This window comes from Rhinolophus ferrumequinum, chromosome 7, assembly GCF_004115265.2.
Source record: "Rhinolophus ferrumequinum isolate MPI-CBG mRhiFer1 chromosome 7, mRhiFer1_v1.p, whole genome shotgun sequence".
In the NCBI taxonomy this organism is placed as follows: domain Eukaryota; kingdom Metazoa; phylum Chordata; class Mammalia; order Chiroptera; family Rhinolophidae; genus Rhinolophus; species Rhinolophus ferrumequinum.
Window position 1 is genome coordinate 90,796,006 of NC_046290.1, and position 18,177 is coordinate 90,814,182.

General features: G+C 55.3%; 1 protein-coding gene across 3 annotated transcripts; it reads right to left on the minus strand.

Moving 5' to 3' along the window:
* Nucleotides 1-1,469: 1,469 nt before the first annotated feature.
* LOC117024786 (TSC22 domain family protein 4) lies at nucleotides 1,470-16,987 on the minus strand. Of its 3 annotated transcripts, XM_033110330.1 has the most exons (6): nucleotides 16,306-16,987; nucleotides 14,804-15,841; nucleotides 12,298-12,464; nucleotides 7,184-7,232; nucleotides 4,169-4,492; nucleotides 1,470-1,928 (listed from the first exon to the last, which is right to left on the minus strand). In XM_033110330.1, exons 2-6 carry the CDS (start codon nucleotides 15,563-15,565, stop codon nucleotides 1,695-1,697), a joined length of 1,536 nt encoding a protein of 511 aa, XP_032966221.1. In that variant the 5' UTR covers nucleotides 15,566-15,841; nucleotides 16,306-16,987; the 3' UTR covers nucleotides 1,470-1,694. The 3 variants fall into 3 exon arrangements, with proteins under 3 accessions (XP_032966221.1, XP_032966223.1, XP_032966222.1); XM_033110331.1 differs by lacking the exons at nucleotides 1,470-1,928; nucleotides 4,169-4,492 and adding an exon at nucleotides 6,069-6,740 and having other exon boundaries at nucleotides 16,306-16,976; XM_033110332.1 differs by lacking the exons at nucleotides 7,184-7,232; nucleotides 12,298-12,464; nucleotides 14,804-15,841; nucleotides 16,306-16,987 and adding an exon at nucleotides 4,771-6,522.
* Between the last annotated feature and the right edge of the window lie 1,190 nt (nucleotides 16,988-18,177).

Consider the following 18,177-nt stretch of genomic DNA (forward strand, 5'->3'; position numbering starts at 1 on the left):
CCAGTCATGTGGTCAATACTTGCAATGTTACAGGTATGTGTGCAAACATGTGACATGTTCTGTTTGAGCTGGACTCATTAGTTGGATGAATGAAAACATGACCGTCCCTCAGTTTTCTCTAAAAAATAAAAGCAATAACACTTCATCATAGAGCTATTGTGAGAATTACTTAGAATGAGACATAAAAATAGTCACAGTAGGTTCTTAATAAGTGGTGGGTGATACCACTACAGCTGTAAATATGGAAGTGCAGTGGACAATTAGTAGGCTCAGGGTAGCAGAGCTGTAGGGCCACGCAGCCCAGTGCTGCTCCAGATTCTTGGGGGAAAAGGCCTCCTGGATTCCCTGCAAGTGGGCTCCAACTCTTCCAGAAATGGGGGGGATTGAGGGGGCGGTGCTGGTGGTGGTGGTGCTGACTTTTCCAGTGAAGCGGACCTTTCCAGTTGCTCCTCACTACCCCCTTAGCTTTGCTCAGGCGCACGGCCAGCTACTCACAACCACTGGGTGAGCAAGACCCAGGAGCACGACCATAGGCATCCTCTCCCCATCTCCTCCACCGGCCTCTGCTGCCATCCCTTCCTCCTTCCCCATGCCACCCCAAGCCCTGTGAACATGAAGTCCCCAAATTTTGCTGTTTTGTGAAATAGCCCTGCTTTTCTTTGGGGAACCACCACTGCGGCTTCACATGGCCCCGCAAGAGGGCAGGCTAAGACGGAGAGGGGACTTGCGGCTCCACGGTTCCCAGTCGTGTTGCCTTCCTTCTCCAACCTCCCTCCAAATCGCCATAACCTCCCGCGGGGCATCTCCGCCCGCGGCGTCAGGCAGACACCTCTCCCTCCTCGGCTGCGGCACGAACGGTCCACTGGCCAGGACCGGCGGCCACCGCCCCGCCCCGTCCTGCCCGCAGTCCCCAGGGCCCCGGCCGGCTCCACTGCCGGGAACCCTGGGAGGTGTAGTTTTTTGGCAGCTCTCGGCAAGGCCGTGTCCAGCAGGGCTTGAGTGCCTTCCTCACAGACTTACACGCCGCTGTCGCCATATGCGTCTTCAGACCCACTGGCCCTCGCTGTGGCAGAGCCCAAGAGCGCCAGAGACCGGGCCGTGGGCTGGCTGCTGGAGGTAGGCAGTTTCCAGCAGGGCCTCTGTAGGACCTTGGACAAGTCCCATTAACCTTTGCAACAGGCTGTCTTGCAGGATTGTGAGGGAGCACAGGCTCAAGACCGGACATGCAGCGTGTCCTCAATAAACGTGTGTACTGCTATGTTACTGTCCTGGAAGAGTTGCTACAGGCAGTTAAGTCCCTAGAAGTGTGTGTGGACCCAGAGCCAGATCCACTGTGCCTCACACCCCCGTAGGCCCAGCGGTTACTCCCACACATATTTGGGCCAACAGCTCAGATGCCCCTCCCTGCCCCACCCAAGTTCCCCTCATGGCCTCTGGCCATCCACAAACACACTCTACACCTACTCAGAAATAGCTGATATTTATTTCCCAACATTTTGATGATTTTTTACAAATTGAACAAACAGAATGAAGGGGAGTGTGTGGGACCCCAGGCCTGGCCCTGGGCTCCTGATGTGAGGTGACAGTATGAAAACATATCCTCACCCACAACTCCTGGTCCACTGCCCTAACCTCTCCTATCAACCTTACCTAAGAGTGAGGTGGGGGGCTTTCTGATAAAGTGGGGCTCCACCCTAGAGAGGACTCCGTGCATCCTGTTTCAGGCCCTGAACTGTGTCAGGCTGGGGGCAAGTGTGGGCCCAGATGTGGCGCCTTCTGCACCTCTCTTGTCTGCGGGCCAGCTGCCGCAGTTGTTTCCGAATGGACCACAGCACCAGGTACACTTCCCGTAGCATCTCAGCCTCCGGGGACTGCAAAGGGGACCAGGCCCTCATTTGGGAGGTAACTGAGGTAGAACTCACAGATGACTGAAAGAGAGAGAAGATGTGCATATGTAAACAGCTTGGTTTAGGGAGAAACTGCTGGTGGGACCACCTGCAGTTAAACAGCCCAGGCTTTTAATTCTACCTCCTTCATCAGGCCTCAGCTCGGGCACTGCCTCCTCCAGGAAGCCTTCTCAAGCTGCATTAGGTGTTTGTCTCTAACCTTGTGTTTGCCTCACCATACCATGTTTCATCACTATTTATTCTGCAGATTCGTGTTTTCAACACCAGAATAAAAGCTCCTGGAAGACAGGGACCACATCTGACCCACCTTTGAGTCCCCAGTATTTCATGGAAAATGTGTTAAAATGAAGAAGGACCTCTATCTCCAGCCAGGGCTCTCTCCTTGACCTCCAGGTCTGTATATTCCACGACCTCTTAGACATCTCCCTGCAGATGTCTTACCGACATCTCAGCTCATCTTGTCCCAACACCTAAAGTCTGCCCTTGCTCCATTACTGTACCCCCAGTGAATGGCTGCCGCCTGCTCTGACTTCTGTCTCTCCCGATCCCCTCACCATCAGCCAATCGACCACCTGGAGGAACAATTCTACCTCTTAAACATCACTCCAATCCATTAACTTGTTCTTCCTGATGCCTCTCCCCCAGTCCAGAATATCCTTCCCTCTTAGCCTGGACTGCAACACCTCCAGTGAATCTTCCTGCCTCTCTCCTTTTGTCCCCTTCTGACTCTCCTTCACAGGGCAGCCAGCTGAACTGTTGTGTTTTTTTTTTTAATTAGTGCCATAATACTTCAAGGACAAAATAAATTGATTTTGTAGTGATCTATACATTTCCCATTTTTAAATTAAGTTTTTGACTTTGAGATATTGTAGTTTCACATGTAGTTGTGAGAAATAATGGAGTTCTTATATACCCTTTATCCAAGTTCCCTCAATAGTAAAATCTAGTACAGTATCAGTTAGGATATTGACATCGACACAATCCACTGAATCCACACTTCCCCAGTTTTACTTGTCTCTGTGTGTGTGTTTAATTCTACCCAATTTTATATCATATGTGTATAGGCTCATGTATTGGATACATAGGCTCATGTATCCAATTACCATGTAAAGATACAGGAGCTGTCCATCACACAAGGATTCCTCATGTTGTCCTTTTATAGCAAACCCACCTCCCCCTCCCCACCTCTGCAGTTCCTGGCAACCACTAAACCACTACTCAGTTCTCCATTTCTATAATTTTGGCATTTTAAGCATGGTACGTCACATAAATGGAATCACACAGTATGTAACATTTTGGGATTGGTAATATTCACTCAGCATAATTCCCTTGGGATTCATCTAAGTTGATGAATCCATAGTTTGTTACTTTTTATGGCTGAGAAGTATTCCATGATACAGATATATCACCGTTTGACCATTCACCCATTGCAGGACATTTGGGTTTCTTTTGGCTATTACAAATAAAGCCGCTATAAATATTCACGTACAGATTTTTGTGTGAACATAAAATTTCGTTCATTCATTAGGATAAACGCCCAAGAGTATAACTGCTGCGTCATATGATAATTGCATGTTTAGTGTTATAAGAAACTACCAAACTGTTTTCCAGAGGGGCCATACCATTTTATGTGCCCACCAGCAATGTAGGAGTGCAGGTGAGTTCTCTAAATCAAAATCTGATTGTGTCACTCCTCCACTCAAATGTCTGCAAGGGTTCCTATCGCTCTTAGGGTCAAATTCAAACCCTACAACTGGCCACCCACCCTGCCTTGTACTAGCTGGCCCTCAGCTCCAGGGTCGCTTTACTCTGACCCATACACCTTGGGCCAGCCCTTCACACATTATTCTTTCTTCATGGAACGGAATCTTCCACTCCCTCCACCTTTCCCTAAACAACCCCCACCCTGCCTCAAGCCAAGCTAAATCCTTTAGGTCTCTGCTTCACCCCTTTTGTTAGGAAGGCCTTCCTTGAATTCCCAGGCCCGGACGAGGTGCCTCTCTCCTGGGCTCCCACAGACCCCTGTGCCTCCTAGGTCACACCCCTAAGATACTGACCCAACAATGCCTATAATCTTGTCTATAGGCCCCTTAGTTTGGATAAATCTTGTTCGCCATGTATCCTCAGAGCCTGCCTCAGTGCCTAGTACTTAATAGAGGCACAGAAAATAAATTTTGAACAAGTAAATGGTGGGAGGAATGAGTCATTGGGGATGGCAAGTGTGGGAGGGCTGTTGGGGACAAGGGGGATATGGTACTGACCTTCCAGCTGCACATTTGCCAGCCGGACTGCAGAGCCGAGACCATGAGCATGGAGACAGACTTGACGGCCGTCCCGGGCAGCTGCAGCAGGGACCGGCCCCTATGGCCCAGCTCCACCTTAGCCCCGTCTGTTGTCTTGGCCAACATGCAGGGATCAGCCGCTTTGGGGGACACTTCCATTTTGGAGGCCTTAGCCTCTTTGGGGGGCTCAACCAATTTGAAAGTTTCAACCATGCTGGGAGCCTTCTCTACCTTCAATGCACTTTTCTTGGAGTCAGGGTATTCCAAGACAGTTGACTTAGTTTTGTGTTTCCAGAATAAAACCTAAGAACCAAGACAGGGAGAAGAAGGATAGGAGAGAGGGCCAGAGCGGAGACAAATTCAGAAGAAGGGAAGGCACAGAGGGGATGGGACAGTGTGTGTCCCAGCCTCCTCCCTGGCTGTTCTACCCCTCACATACCCGCTTCCCTGTCTCGTTTGGCCACAGGATGCTAGGAGGGGTGGGAGCCCAGGTAGGAGGCGTATTTCTGTGACCTAGAGGTCCCCGGCCAGCATCTCCCACCCCAGCATGGCATGAGCAAGGGACCGTCTCTGAAACTCACCCAGTAAGTAATCTTTCGCCACATCCATTGGAAGAACCTCATGACTATAGTCATTTCTCCCAATACACGAGCCCCAAGTAGGAGGCAGAACCAGCATTTGGTACAGTGGAGGGGGGAGAGGGCGATAGAACAGGCTGCAGGCCAGTGGCCACCGCCTAAGGGGTCTCTCAGGAACTTCAAGCACAGCAGTGAAGAAAGAAATAGAGACTCCAGTGGGAAAGCTCACCCTGACAACTCATCCTAGGCCTTTCCTCCCCTCCCTGGGACAGGGAGAGGAGTCAAAGTGGATGAGAACCCAAGCGGAGGGAGAGTTCTAGCCCATTGTGAGAGCCTGGCTGGCCTTGACCCCAACCCCCGAAGCCCTTCCAGGACCCCCGAGGCAATCCTGGCACACTCAGCCCTCTTTCCCCCAGATCCAGGGAAGGGGAACTAACATTTATGGAGCGCCTGGTACTCACTGGACATTTCCTGTGTATGATGTCCTGTAATTCTCATAGCAGCCTTCAGGTAGGTATCTTTGTCAGTGCCATTTTACCCATGAGGAAGCTGAGATTCAGAAAAACCAAAGAACTTTCCCAAGGTCATAAATCTAGGGAGCTATAAGGATGGAGTCCACCCTGGGTTGGCCTCCAGTATCCAGCTCTGCACTGGTTCCCTCTAGTCTGGGGTCAGAGTCCTCTTGAGGCCGAGGCTGCTGTTTTCCCTTCTTCCCCACTAGATGGGGTCCTTTTCCCTACCTGATCTTCTGCCTGGGACAGGAGCCGAGCCCAGGCTGTTAGGGAGGGGCCTGCTCACCCACAGGGCCAGGTCCTCAGCCAGCTGGGGGTGGAAGCCACGGAGGCTGCCGGCCAGACCTGGCGAGGGCACTGTGTGCCCGGGGAGCCTGGCCCACACCCAACGCTGAGACAAGAGGCCCATTCAGGGCCCCCTGCCCCGCCTCCAAGCAGCCACCCGGATCCAGCCCGCAGAGGGGACACGCTGGGAAGCTGGGGGTGGATCCTGCACAATCACCAAAGGCCTCATTGTTTCCCTGTTTCCCCCCTAGCACGTGGGTGGATGCTCCCCCTCCCCGTCTGCTCCCTCTGCCTCGCCTTGCCTGCCCCTTCCCAGGACCCTGCAGGCCACTGGCTCCCTCTTCCCTCATCTCTTTTGACCACTCATGTCTAAGCCACATTAAACCTCCCAAGTTTGGGCAAGGTCTCCAGGGCAGCCCACAGCCTCGGTCTTTCTCCCACAAGTAGAAACTGCCAGTGCAGGCCCCTGGTCTAGACACATGCAACAAGATGCCAACTTCCAGATTCAAGTTTCTTCGGATTTTTTAATTATAATTATTATTTTAATAACAACCTGAATCCCAAAACTTCCAGATACTGTCCATACTCCCTCCCCTGGGCAGAGAAGAGGGGGCACTTTGAGGGAAGAAGATGGGGATGGGTGTCTGCCAAGAAGCCTCCAACTCCCCCAAGCCACCTATTGCTGGGGGTCCCAGAACACTGACACCTAGAGAGGGAGGAGGGGGCTCCATCTAACACCCCATCCTGAAGCCCTTCCTCCTCCGTCAAGGCCTGGGGATACGCCAGCCCAGTCCCTGGGCACTAAGGGGAGATGGAGGAAGGATGGGGAAACAGGCCAATTCGGAGCCTTCAATTCCCATCCCGGGGAGTCAGGGGGGATTAAAGCTGCATAGGAAGAGGGGGCAGGTGGCTGGCACAAGGCCTGGCATCTGTGGCAGCCCCCAAAGGCACATTGTGAGGGGAGGCTCAAACGGAGGGTCCGCTGGGTGCGGGGGGCCCAAGCCTTGGAACCCCCGAGGAGGGCAGCTGGGCTAGCTGCTCGGGGCTGGCGAGGGCACGCAGCAGTCCGTTCTCCTGCTCCAGTGCGGCATTCCGCTCTGCCAGGTCCCGGATCTGCTCCTTCAGCACCTCCACCTCCTCCCGGACCGCAAACATGAGGTGGGACTTCACCAAGTCCTGGGGGCCCAGGGACAGGCAAAGCATCAGGAGTCCCAGGCCGCCCCAGCCTCATCCCCTACCCAGTGCCTTGAGGGACTGGGTGTGAGAGTTTCCCCCCAGCTCCCAGACAATAAGGGACCACTGGGGAAGAAGCAAAGCAGGGGAGGGGTGGGAGGAGGGTGGCGAATAAGGCCAGACAGGGGCAAGGTCAGGGCTCAAAGACAGATGGGGGCCAGGAGCCTGGCCAGAGACCAAGGGAAGCAAAGGAAGGGTTCAGGTAGAGACTGGAGGGGATGGAAGACCCAAGGGAACCCAGGTGGGAGCGGGTGGCAGAGCTGGAAGTCAGTGTTCCCTAATAATGAGGACAGCAAGGGTGGAGCAGCGGGACAGCTAATGGAGGCAGGGCCTGGGGCATCAGCACATGAGCTGGGACCTCCTGGGACCAAGATGGCTTTTCTTACCATGGCTTGTTCGATCTTGTTGTCAATGCCAACCAGGCTTCCGGAGCCACTGGAGAGACACAGGGAGATGAGAGGTGAGGAGGAGGAGCAGGTGCCAAGCCAGGTCTCTGGACACCCCAGCCAGCTGCCTTCCAGGTGCTTCTCAGAGCAGGCTCTGGCCTCCTCCACAAGCCCCTTCCCTGCAGCCTCCTGCCCACACCCCAGCCTGTACCTGTGACAGTAGAGAATCAGGGAGAGGAGAGTTTTGTCCATCCCCCGGCGGGGTGAGGGCCGCTGCCCAGGGCCCCCCAGGCCCCGGTGGGGTGGGGGTCCAGATGCCCCTCGGATGGGGGATGCTCCCCGAGGAGAGCAAGGAGAGGAGACACAGCCCCTTTTCCGTGGAGGCCCTGGAGCCATCCCCACCACTCGGGTCTCAAATGACGATACCAGGGACTTAACAGAGACTCCTGGCTGGGCCATCCCCAAGGGGCAAGGGTCCCCAGAACCCCGACCCCCAAAGGGAGAGGGCTGTAGCAGAGAACTGCCTGGGGGGCTCAGAGCCCCCCGGGCAGAACGGGGTCTGGTTGGTGCCAGGCAGGCAGAGAGAAGACAGTGCCCAGGGGGTGCTGGTCTGAAAGATATACACCGCCCCCCAGGGCTAAGTCTGGCTTCTATTGGCTCCTCAGGGACACGGGGACCCCCTCCCACTGGTTCCATGGTGGGCGGGAATTCCCAGACTCGGTCAGTGCCAGTGTCCCCTTCTCACCCTGGCACCAGTCCCAGAGCAGAGGGGAGGGGGCCGGCTGAGGGAAGTCAGCTGGTGGGCCGGGTGGGAGGAGGGACTGGGGACCAGAGGCCTGGGTCAGGGAGGGGTGTGAGGGGTGAGGGAGAGCCTGGCCCTGAGAGGCGTCTCCCTGCCTCTGACCCCATCCTGCTCCCTTTGGACTAATGCTGGCCTCCCTCAAGACCTCTGTTCCTCTCAGCTGGGATATGGAGTATTTCTGATACGCTTGTGGTCTTCCTTGGGCTGTGAGCACCCTCCCAAACACAAAGCTCACATCATGGGTCACCCCTGGTACCTAGCCACAGGGTCCCCGTCCTCCCATGGTGAGGGCCAGGAGGAATGGTTACCATGGCAACAGAACAGAGCCCAGAGTCCTGAAAGACAAGTATAGCCTATGGTCCTGGGTCTGGGGTCTAAGGTCTTGAAGGGAGTAAGGGCTTGAGGAGAGGTGGGAAGGTGAGGAGAGTGGGAAGGTGGGACACCGGGAATAGGAGCAGGGGCTCTGAAGACCCCTGGAAGCAGATGACAGGAGGGGAGAACAGGCCTGGCTGCAGTTTGTTAAGTGGCCACGAGAGGTCGACTCAGGCCTGGCACAACAGTCCCAGGGCCAGGCTCTGGGTCCCAGAACCCAACTCTCCCTCAAGCCAGTCTCTCAGAGGCCCAGGGCCTGCACCAGACTTTGCGCCCTGCCCTATAGCCTCCAAGGCTCCGTCTCCCCACCCCTCAGGCCCGAGGGTCCCGCCTCATCCCATGGCTCCCAACTCACCCCTGGCCAGCTTACACCTCAGCCCCAGGGCCAGCCCTCCACCGGTGCCCCGTGCTGCAGAATCACCAGTCCTGCCCTTCAGCTCCCAGCTTCACCCCTTAGAGTAGGTGGCCCCAACATGCTGCATCCTGCACCCTTGTGCTCTCGTCAAGCCCTCTCTCCTGGTTGTCAGTTCCAACTTGCTTGGGGGGGGGGGCGGGGAGGATTAGTACTCAATTCAAGGTGACCCTTGGATGAGGCCCTGCAGCCAGGAAGGGAGCACGAGGGAGCTGGGAATTTTCCATTTCCCATCCAAGCTCTGGGTGCAGAAGGCGCTGACAGGTGGGTAACCAAAGGGGTGAACAGGCCTGAGAAAGCAGGACAGGGTGGGGTAGGGGAAGGACACCTGGGACTCCAGGAGTTGGGGTGGGGAGAGGACAAGTTTAAGAGTGGAGGGCAGCCTAGCCAGCTGGAGAATCAAAGCCGTTTTCAAGCTATTTCAATCTGTGAGACATGGGTGGAGACGAGGCCACCACAGAACCCCCCGCCCCTCGCCCCCAGTACACATAAACACACAAGGCCAATGAGGGGCAGATTCACAGGAACAGCAACCCTAGCCTTGCTTGGCAGACACTTGGGTAAAGATGCCAAGTAAGTTGTTCATTCTTGCCAGAAATAAAGGAATACTACCATAATAAACATTTGTTGGCTGATAGATGACTATCTCCTGTTTGTCTAGTGCTGGAGAGTTTTTGACAGCACTTTCCACTGTCACATCCTAATATTAACACTTCAAGGGACCAAGACTCTGGCTGGTAACCCAAGTCCTCCCTTTGAGAACCCCGAGTGAGGGCCAGCTGCACTGTGCTGGAATTCCTAGGCAGGGTCAGGAGCCGGAAGCTTAGGGTTGGCTGGGTGAGCTCAGCTCTCACCATAAGCCCAAAAGGCAACGTTATGCGAATTAGAACAAAATATCCCCTTCTTCAAGACACTTATTGCCATCTTCCGGAAAACTGTCATGACTTCAAGTGTCGGCGGTGACTTCAAATGTGAGTGGCGCCTCCTGAAGTTGTACAGGGCATGACATGCACAACTGGGGACTCTGGTTCTGCAGGACACTTGGGTCCTGGGCCAAGGACAGCCCTAGAGTTGGTTTTCCTTTTTTGAAGGTCAAATGAAACAGCCTCAAAATAAGGATCTGATAAAGCAGGACATTTGGGAGAGGTGAGGTTCTGATCCTGGGGACAAGGGCCGGACCTGCTCCCTCGCTGTGTTCTGAGGAGCCCCCAGGGGCTGGGTCTGAGGCCAACAAAGTGGCATCTGGCTGCCCTGTCTATACTCCCTCCCGGATCTGTGGTGTCTTTGGGGTTGGGCCAGGCCAGGAGTGGGGGAGGATGGCTCCTTGCCCAGCTTGGGAGAGCTGTCCCTGCCTCTGTCCTGGAAAGAAAGGGCATCCTAGAGATGGTTGCCTCCTCCTCTTCTCTTGGGACTAGGCATCCAGTAGGAGAGTGGAGAGAATATGGTGTTGGGGTCAGACCCAGGCTGTGATTGCAGGCCTGCCACTAACTAGCTGGGAGACCTTGGGCAAGTTTCTAAAACCCTCCTCCTCTGAGTCTCAGTTTCTCCATCTAGAAATTGGGTATCATGGGGTTGCTTTTGAGATTATGTGACATAAGATGTAGCACCTGACCCAAAGAAGGCACTGGACATAAATGTACTTTTTCTTTCCTGAGTTTCTGGAATTCATTCCTTATGTCTGGATCCTTCATGCTGACCACCCACCCATCCAGCCATCCATCTAGCCACTTATTCAAGTACCTCCCAACTGCCAGGCCCTGTTGAGGACTCAAAAGGTCCTTGTAACCCAGGGGCACGTGAGCAATCTGAATTCACCAGGTACCCTCTGTTCTCCCAACCCCAGATTCTGGGCTTGGTCAGGCATCCTCAACTCCCCACCTAGGATGCAGGCACTTAACACCCCAGCCCACTTTCCCTCTCAAAAGGGAGACCCCATGCCAATCAGACTGTTCTCCTGCCAGCTCTGGGTACACCAGAGAGGTGATGTGGGGGCCCCCATTCCAGGGGGCCAAAGGGGTGGCCCAACCCAAACCCGCTGGCCCAGCAGGGTGGGCCAGAGCCCCAGAGGCTTGCAGTGGAGTAGGGTAAAGTGGAGGCTAGGAGCTGGACCGGTCAGACTGGGGTGTGTGGAGGGGATGGGGCAGAGAGAGGGAGGGAGGGGACACGCCAAAAGAATAGAGCTGAGGAGGCTTATAGAGGCAGAACTCTCTAAGAGAAAGCAGGAGGCTGGGCTCTGAAATCAACAGGGGTGGAGGAGGGACAGGGAGCCCTCATGCCAGGGAACCTCCCAAGTGGGAGGGGGAGAGGGAGGGAAGAGCTGAGAATAGCGGCGATGGCGGCAGGTGACTCTCCTGGCCCTGGACGACCTCACACCTCACAGATTCCTGAGACCCAGACCCAGGAGCCAGGAGCCAGGAGCGGCCCTGCCCATACCCGATTTGTCCTTCGTTCTCCTCAGCCCCAGCCAGGCCCCTCGCCCTCCATTCCATCCACCAGTTTCCAGCCATCCCTTCTCTTCCCTTTCTGGCTCCCAGCTCTCCCCAAAGCCTCACGTCCCTTTCTTTCATGGTACTCACTTCCTGATTGTGTTGAGGGGAAGGAGAAAGGACACTCAACTCGGGAATAAGTACCCCCACCACCCACTCACTCATTGCTAAGCCCCGCCCCTTGTTTCCTTCCAAACCGGAAGTCCCTCCCCCAAGGCCTCAAACAGGAAGTCCCACTCCTCCCTTCAAAATTAAAGTTGCAACTCCCTAGCCCTTCTCCTGGGTTCCTATCAGTCCGCGGCCAGAAAGGAGCAAGCAGCCTGGCTATCTGACTCGCAATTTCGTTCCTCCCTTTTCAGTTTGCTTACGTTCCTATGTTGAAACCTGGCCATGGAAACAGGAAGTTCTGCCCATCGTGCCACCAAACTGAACAGGACATTCTCTCCTGAAGGGCAAACCCCCGCAGATCTGCTCTCTGGTGCCTTCCCTGTGCCCCACAGCCATCCTCTCCATGGCTTTGGCTTGGCCACAGGGAGGACTCAGCCCCCATGGTATTCCAAGCACAGAGAACAGGACCTTAGGGACATGCTTTCTTGGTACTAGAGATCCTAGGATCCTAAAATAGTCCACACAGACTATAAGGATGTTACCGCTAAAAACAGGAGTCGCATTCCCCTCTGCAGGGAGAGGGAGACGGGAACTGGGAGGAGACTAACTCCCTATTCTTTTCTCCTGCTAGTTAAGTTCTTCGGGTTGGCCAGATGATCCCTAAATCTACAAGAGCTCTGGAATTTGACAACAATGACTCCCTTCAAACTCTAAAAAAGTACTATGATCTGACAATCCTAAGCCAGGGAGTCCCACCCAGCTCTCTCCACAGAGAGGGAGTGGGTCCCAAATCAGCTATACCCAGTGCGTTATGCCCAGGCCAGGATTCTCTGTTTAAGAGGTAATCTCCAAGTTCAACTTAGGGGAAGGACACCAACCAGGCAGTTTCACATGGTTATCCCAGATGCTGGGTGGAGAGCCGGAGCTCACCTACCTATCATCATCGCTGTCCAGATGGCCACTGATGGCCAGCATGGAGCGGGCCAGGCTGAGGCTCTGGGCTGCTGCTGCTCCAAAGGGGTCTGGAGACTTGTGAACCAGACTGGCATCGGGGAAGAAGTAGAGGGCCGGGGAGCTGGGGCGAGAGTCGAGTGGGGGCACCTGGAGGCAGAGAGGTAGGAACTGTCACATTGAGTAAGAGAAAGGAACCAACCACCTTACAACTTGCCTAGTAGACTTCCTCCCTCTCCATTCCCCCACTCTCTTCCAAGGACCCAGAAGTCCTGCCCCCACAGGTCTAGGGAAAGCATTGGGCAGGTATTAGAGGCAAGGAAATAGTGCACACCCTGACAGCTGGTTGAGTGGTTTCCAAAAAGTGGCTCACAGGTATCAGAAAGGGGCTCTGGTCTGCACGCCAGCACGCTTCCACCAGCTGAGCCAGAACCCCTAATCAGAGGCTGGTTATTCTGTCCCTCCTTCTCCTCAGCCTATCTTCTGTCTGCCTTCAGTTACCTGACTTCTTAAGGCGATTTAAATGTCACTTCCTCAGAGAGGCATTTCCCCATCATTCAACTAGTAAATTCCACTGAACTGCTCTATTTTTTTTTTTTTAGCACCTAACATTATCTGAAATTAAAGTATTTTTGCCTCTTTGCTGCTAGAAGGTAAGGTCCAGAGGGCAGAGCTTAGTTTGTTCAACAGCTATTTGTAGAATGAATGAATCCTCAGAAACTGGTCCTCCACTCCCCAATCCCCCACCCCCACTATACCCATTCAAGTCTCTCCTCTCAAACTTCTCGGGACTCAGGTGAAGTTCTGCTCCTGCTCTCTGGCCCTGGGGTGGGGTGGGGGGAGAGGTTGTGGAGATGGGGGAAGGCGGAGACTGGGCGTGGACCCACACAGCCCAACAGGCGCTGGGGGTGGCTGCAAAAGGGCGGGGGCCACAGGAACAAGACGCCTCTGTGAGGCCCCAGGAGGCCCAAGCTTCTCGGAAAAGCCAAGAACAGAGAGTCCAGGGTGGTTAGAGGGACAGAACAGAGGAAGGGGGCTCAGGTGAGGCCCTTGGCCTTCCTCCTGGCCCCTGTTAGAGGCAACTGAGGGAGAAGAGGCATGGGGGAGTGTAGAAGGAAGATTGATTTTGGGGCAAGGAAGCAGCAGCACAAACACATGCACACAGGAAAGATCAGGACGTGAGAGAAGGAAAGGGGGCTGGAGGCATGAAGGGAGAGGGGCAGGGTCTGTGGAGCCCAAGGGAAGCTCAGGCAGGGCTTCAGGATAGAGAGATCAGAGGCTGCAGGTAGAGAGGGCTTGCTTTGGAAGAGTTCAGGGAAAGGGACCAATAAAGGAAACAGCATCTTCTCCCCCGGGGTAGGAACTGAATGAAAGAGCTCAAGAAAAGTAGGGGGGCGGGGGTAGCATGAGAGATGTGAGCTGAAGGCCAGGAGGGGGGTGGGGGGAGCTGGTCCAGACTGGTCCTGACAGGGCCCAGACATTCAGTCTTAGGTTATTTTTATACTGTGGTTTGTGCCCAAGGCCAGGAAGGGGAAAAGTTCCCATCCTCACACTCCCTGCCTTTCCTCCTGCAACCCAAGGTGTTATTTTCTCCTCCAGGACAGACATATTCAACTCCCACATCCCTGGCTGCCCACCCCTTGCCCCAGAGACCCAGGCATCCTGCCCCCCAGCCCAGACTTGTTCCTCTTTTGGAGACAGGAAGCAGAAAGAGCAAAGGATTTAACTCTTTCTCTACTGCTTCCCGCCTCTCTCTCACTCCGTGGTGGCCAGCCCCAGTTATCAATCTTGGAGAGGCCCAGACAGGCCCAGAAGCAAGGAACTGAGACAGACAATTGGGGGTGGAAAGGACAAACCAACAAATCCCCATCCTTGTAATGGGATTCCCCCACCACCTAATTCCTCAGTGTCTCAGAGAAATTTGGCTTGGGACAAAGCTAGAGAGGGGCTGGGATGGGTGGCTAGTGGGAAGAAAGAAGACTCCCACCTTGGGGACAGGGCTGCAAAGGAGACAGCAGAATGCCTACTTTTTGCTCCTCCCTCCAAACCCTGGTAGCTCCTCTCCCAGGGGCCCAAACACCAGCCCTGCCTAGGGCCTCCACCCTCAATGCCTGAAGGGTGAGACCAAGACAGAAGGTAAAGGCCACAGTGAGGAGAGTACATCTCAGTAATGGAGAGACAGGACTAAGCTATGGTACATGGAGATGGAGACTTGGGCCAAAGGCAACAAATGAAAGGCCGAAGAGAAAGAAAGAAGGTGCAGAATGTGGGGAGGAAGGACCCTGAGAAAGAAAACAAAGGCTGTGTGAGGAGTAGGAATGGCAGGTGAGATGGAATTCCAAGTGAGATGGCAGGAAGGAAAAAGAGGGACTATCAGATCTGACAGGTGATGGAGTGGGGAGAGGTCAGTATGGAGGTGGACTCCAAGGCCAAGATGGGCAAGCACCACCCCTCAGGTGTCTCCCCACACCCTGGAACCCAGTTCTTACCTGCCCCATCTCCTCTGGAGCAACCAACTCCGTCCTCAGCCGCAGGGCACCATCCTTAGTTCGGGACAGTGGAGGGATCCCAGCTGCTGGGCCCCCAGCCTCCACTTCTACCCTCAATGAGGGCAGGGGCGTGGTAGCCCTGGATGTGCCGGAGCTATCCCCGGCCCTGGGCTCTGGGGGGCGCTGCTGGGGTGGGGAGGCCGACAGAGGGGGTGTCTCCACCTTGGCCTTGCCAGGCACTGCCAGTTGGCCCAGTCCCGCAGTGAAGGAGCGGGCCTGAGGTCCAGGGGAGGTGGGAGGCGGGCGGAGCCAGGAGGTGGGACCCTGAGACAGGCCTGGCTGTGGAGTAGGGGCACCCAGGCCCAAGCTGGCCAGCTCCAACCTGGAATCCAAAGATCTGCCCCCAGCGCCCCCCGAGGCCCCTCGAATCCCCTCCAGGAGCCGGCCGAAGCTAGGGGGCTCCAGGTCTCTCTCGTAAACATCCACACACGTCCAACGGCCACGGCGATAAGGCTCTCCCAGGCCCTGGGGCAGCTTCACCACCCGGAAACGGGAGGCAGGGGCCCCAGGCGGCGGGGAGCCGTTCCGGGGGGTGCCCTTGCCTCCTGGCTCGGGGTTGGGCTCCCCATTGGGCAGGCGGGGCGGGGGCCCAGTGGGAGCTGGCAGGGCAGGGGTATCTGGACCCCCTGGGCTCCCGGGGCCCTCGTAGTCCGTGGTGACGCTGGTGATTTGGAAACTACTCTTCTTCTTGCCCCCACTCATGGTCCCTGGGGCTCAGGACTGGACCAAGGTGGGCGGGGGCGAGGCGGTGGTGGCTCTTCGAAGGGGCTCAGGCGCCCCTGGAACAGGGGGGCCACATGGCGGGGACGTCAGGGCCCCTGGGGACATCTGAGTCCGACATGGTGGGAGTGCCTTGCAGGAACTGGGGGTGTCTGGTTGGTGAAGGGAGAACAGGGTAGGGGAGGCGGCGAGAGGTGGGGGCAGGGGCAGGTTTTTCCTGCTGCTGTAGCTGCCGAACTCCAGAGCTGAGTTTGCAAACTGGAAAAAGAGAGAGAGAGAGAGAGAGAGAGAGAGTGTGTGTGTGTGTGAGTGTGTGTGTGTGTGTGTGAGAAAGCAGTGGGCAGGCCACCTCCGAGGCTTCCTCTCTGGGGAACAGAATGGGGGAGGAAGGGGAAACCGCCAGAGACCCAGAGACAAAGAGACAGGCAGAGAGGACAGAGACCAGAGCGGAGGGTTCGGTCAGAGCCAGCGCACAGAGCAGGAAGAGGCAGCCCAGACCTAAAGTTGGGCATTTCTCGCCTGGGATTCAAACTCACGGGACCCGAGTCATCCCAAAAGCAAGGGCTCCAGGGCCTGGGTGAACAGGGGTGATGCCCCTCCTCGGCCTAGCCCGGCTGCCCCGACGCGTCTGCGGGTCCTCAAGGCCCCAGAACCCCAGATCCCCCATCCCTAGGGCAGGCCCTGCCCGCCGCCCCAGAGCCCCGCCCAACCTAGATCCCTACCTCTCGGCCTCAGCCACCAAGCCGGGGGTCTCGGACACCTAAGATGTCGGGCTGTCCTTTCTCTGGGGCCTCCTGGCCCCAGCGGAGCGGGAGGCGCAGGCGGCTATCAGAGGCTGTCCAGTCCTCTTCGGGGGCCGCACCTTACCCCACAAGGCATCTCTCCGTGGAAAGTTTGCGCTCCGGAAAAGAAGGAACTCCCGCCTCCTTGGTGGAGCCCAGGCGCGGCCTTTGAAACCCCAAGTGTCTCTGGGCCGATGCGGGAGGCGGAGGCTTAGCCCCCCGATCCTCCAGGTGGAGCCGCCTCGGTGGTCGGGGCGAGTGGGTCTCCCAAGTCTCCTCCCTCGTGGCACCGCTGGGTCTCTCCGCTGCTCAGCAACTCTCTGTTCTGTCTCTCTCTTTCTGGGCTGTTGACAACCCCCACACCAGGAAGTCCTGCCTCCTCGGGCCTGCTGACTGCTCTTCTCCTCCTCTTTCCCCTCTTCCTCCCCTTCCTCCGCCCTCTCTCCCTCCTGGGGCTCCCGGCCAGCTGGCTCGAGGCCAGGCCTGCCACTGCCGCTGCTGGTGCAGTTGCCGCTGCTGCTGCTGTTGCTGCTGCTCCTGGGGCCCCGACCAGGCTCCCTTAACCCCACACCTGCTGGGCCCTAGCCTAGCGCTTCCTTGGAGAAAGGAGCTGTGGAGGGCGGAGAGAAAGGGGAGGAGCCTGTAGGGCGTCCAGGGATTCCCTTACGTGTAGGCACTTGCTGCCATTGGCCTGCAGACACACAGAAGAGTAGGAAGGAACCGACCTGGAGCTCTCCTGGTACCTGCCACCCCAATAAGCACCCAGTAAATGTTATGGTGCTGCTGCAGCTGTTATTGCAATAGCTTCATTGGTTTTCACAGTCATTGTATGAGGAACGTACTGTTATTGTCCCCTGCACCTATTTTAAAAAGTGGATTATTATGAATATCGTTATTACAATTTTCAAACATGCCCCACAGTAGAGAGAATGGTATAATAGAATCCTAGGTAGTCATCATAGAGTTTCAACAATTATCAACTCAGAGTCAATCTTGTTTCATCTACACCCCCAATATTTTCTGTTGTACTGTACTAGAGTATTTGAATCAAATCCCAGAGATCATATTATTCCTCTTCTTAAATGTGGAAATAGAGACCCAGGAGGTTCAGAAAGGCTGTCAGCGGTAGAGCAGAGACATTCCACACACTCAGGTATGTCCCCGTCTGGTCCCCATATAGAAAAACGTCACACACTCATGTACACATAATCACCCATACAGATACACCTGAGGACAAACCACTGGCCCCAAGCATGGTCCCTTCTCCCACCTCTCACCTGTGCCACCTCTCCCATCCTATCCCTTGCTCACTATGGAAAATACACACACACTCCTAAAGTGCAGACCATGTGCTTGGCGTGGAAGAATAATCTCTATCTGCCATTGTCTCTTTATTGGCACCCCAACCAACATTCTGAGAGGAATTATTTTAACAAAAGCTACCTCTGCCTTCACTCCAGTTCAGAAAGAAATGGATTCTAATTAATTTTGATCAAACAGAACTGTTCTCGAGCATATAAAAAAATTCCTCATATTTGTCCACTTCGCATAATTATCTCGTGGATTCTCAAAACAGCCCTGGGCAGAGATAGGGTGGGTTTTGAGCTCGTGTTTCTGCTAAGGAAACTGAGGCTCAGATGCAATCAGTTACTTGCCCAACCTCAGAGCTAGTATTTGGTGGCAATGAGACTAGTACTGAGCTGTCTGACACATCCCTCCTTCCTCAACTTTAGCTCCTGGAAATCTTTAACCAACCCTTAGGATTGAAAATGAAATGAAGCAAAGCCCCTTGTCCCCACGTTTATATATTTG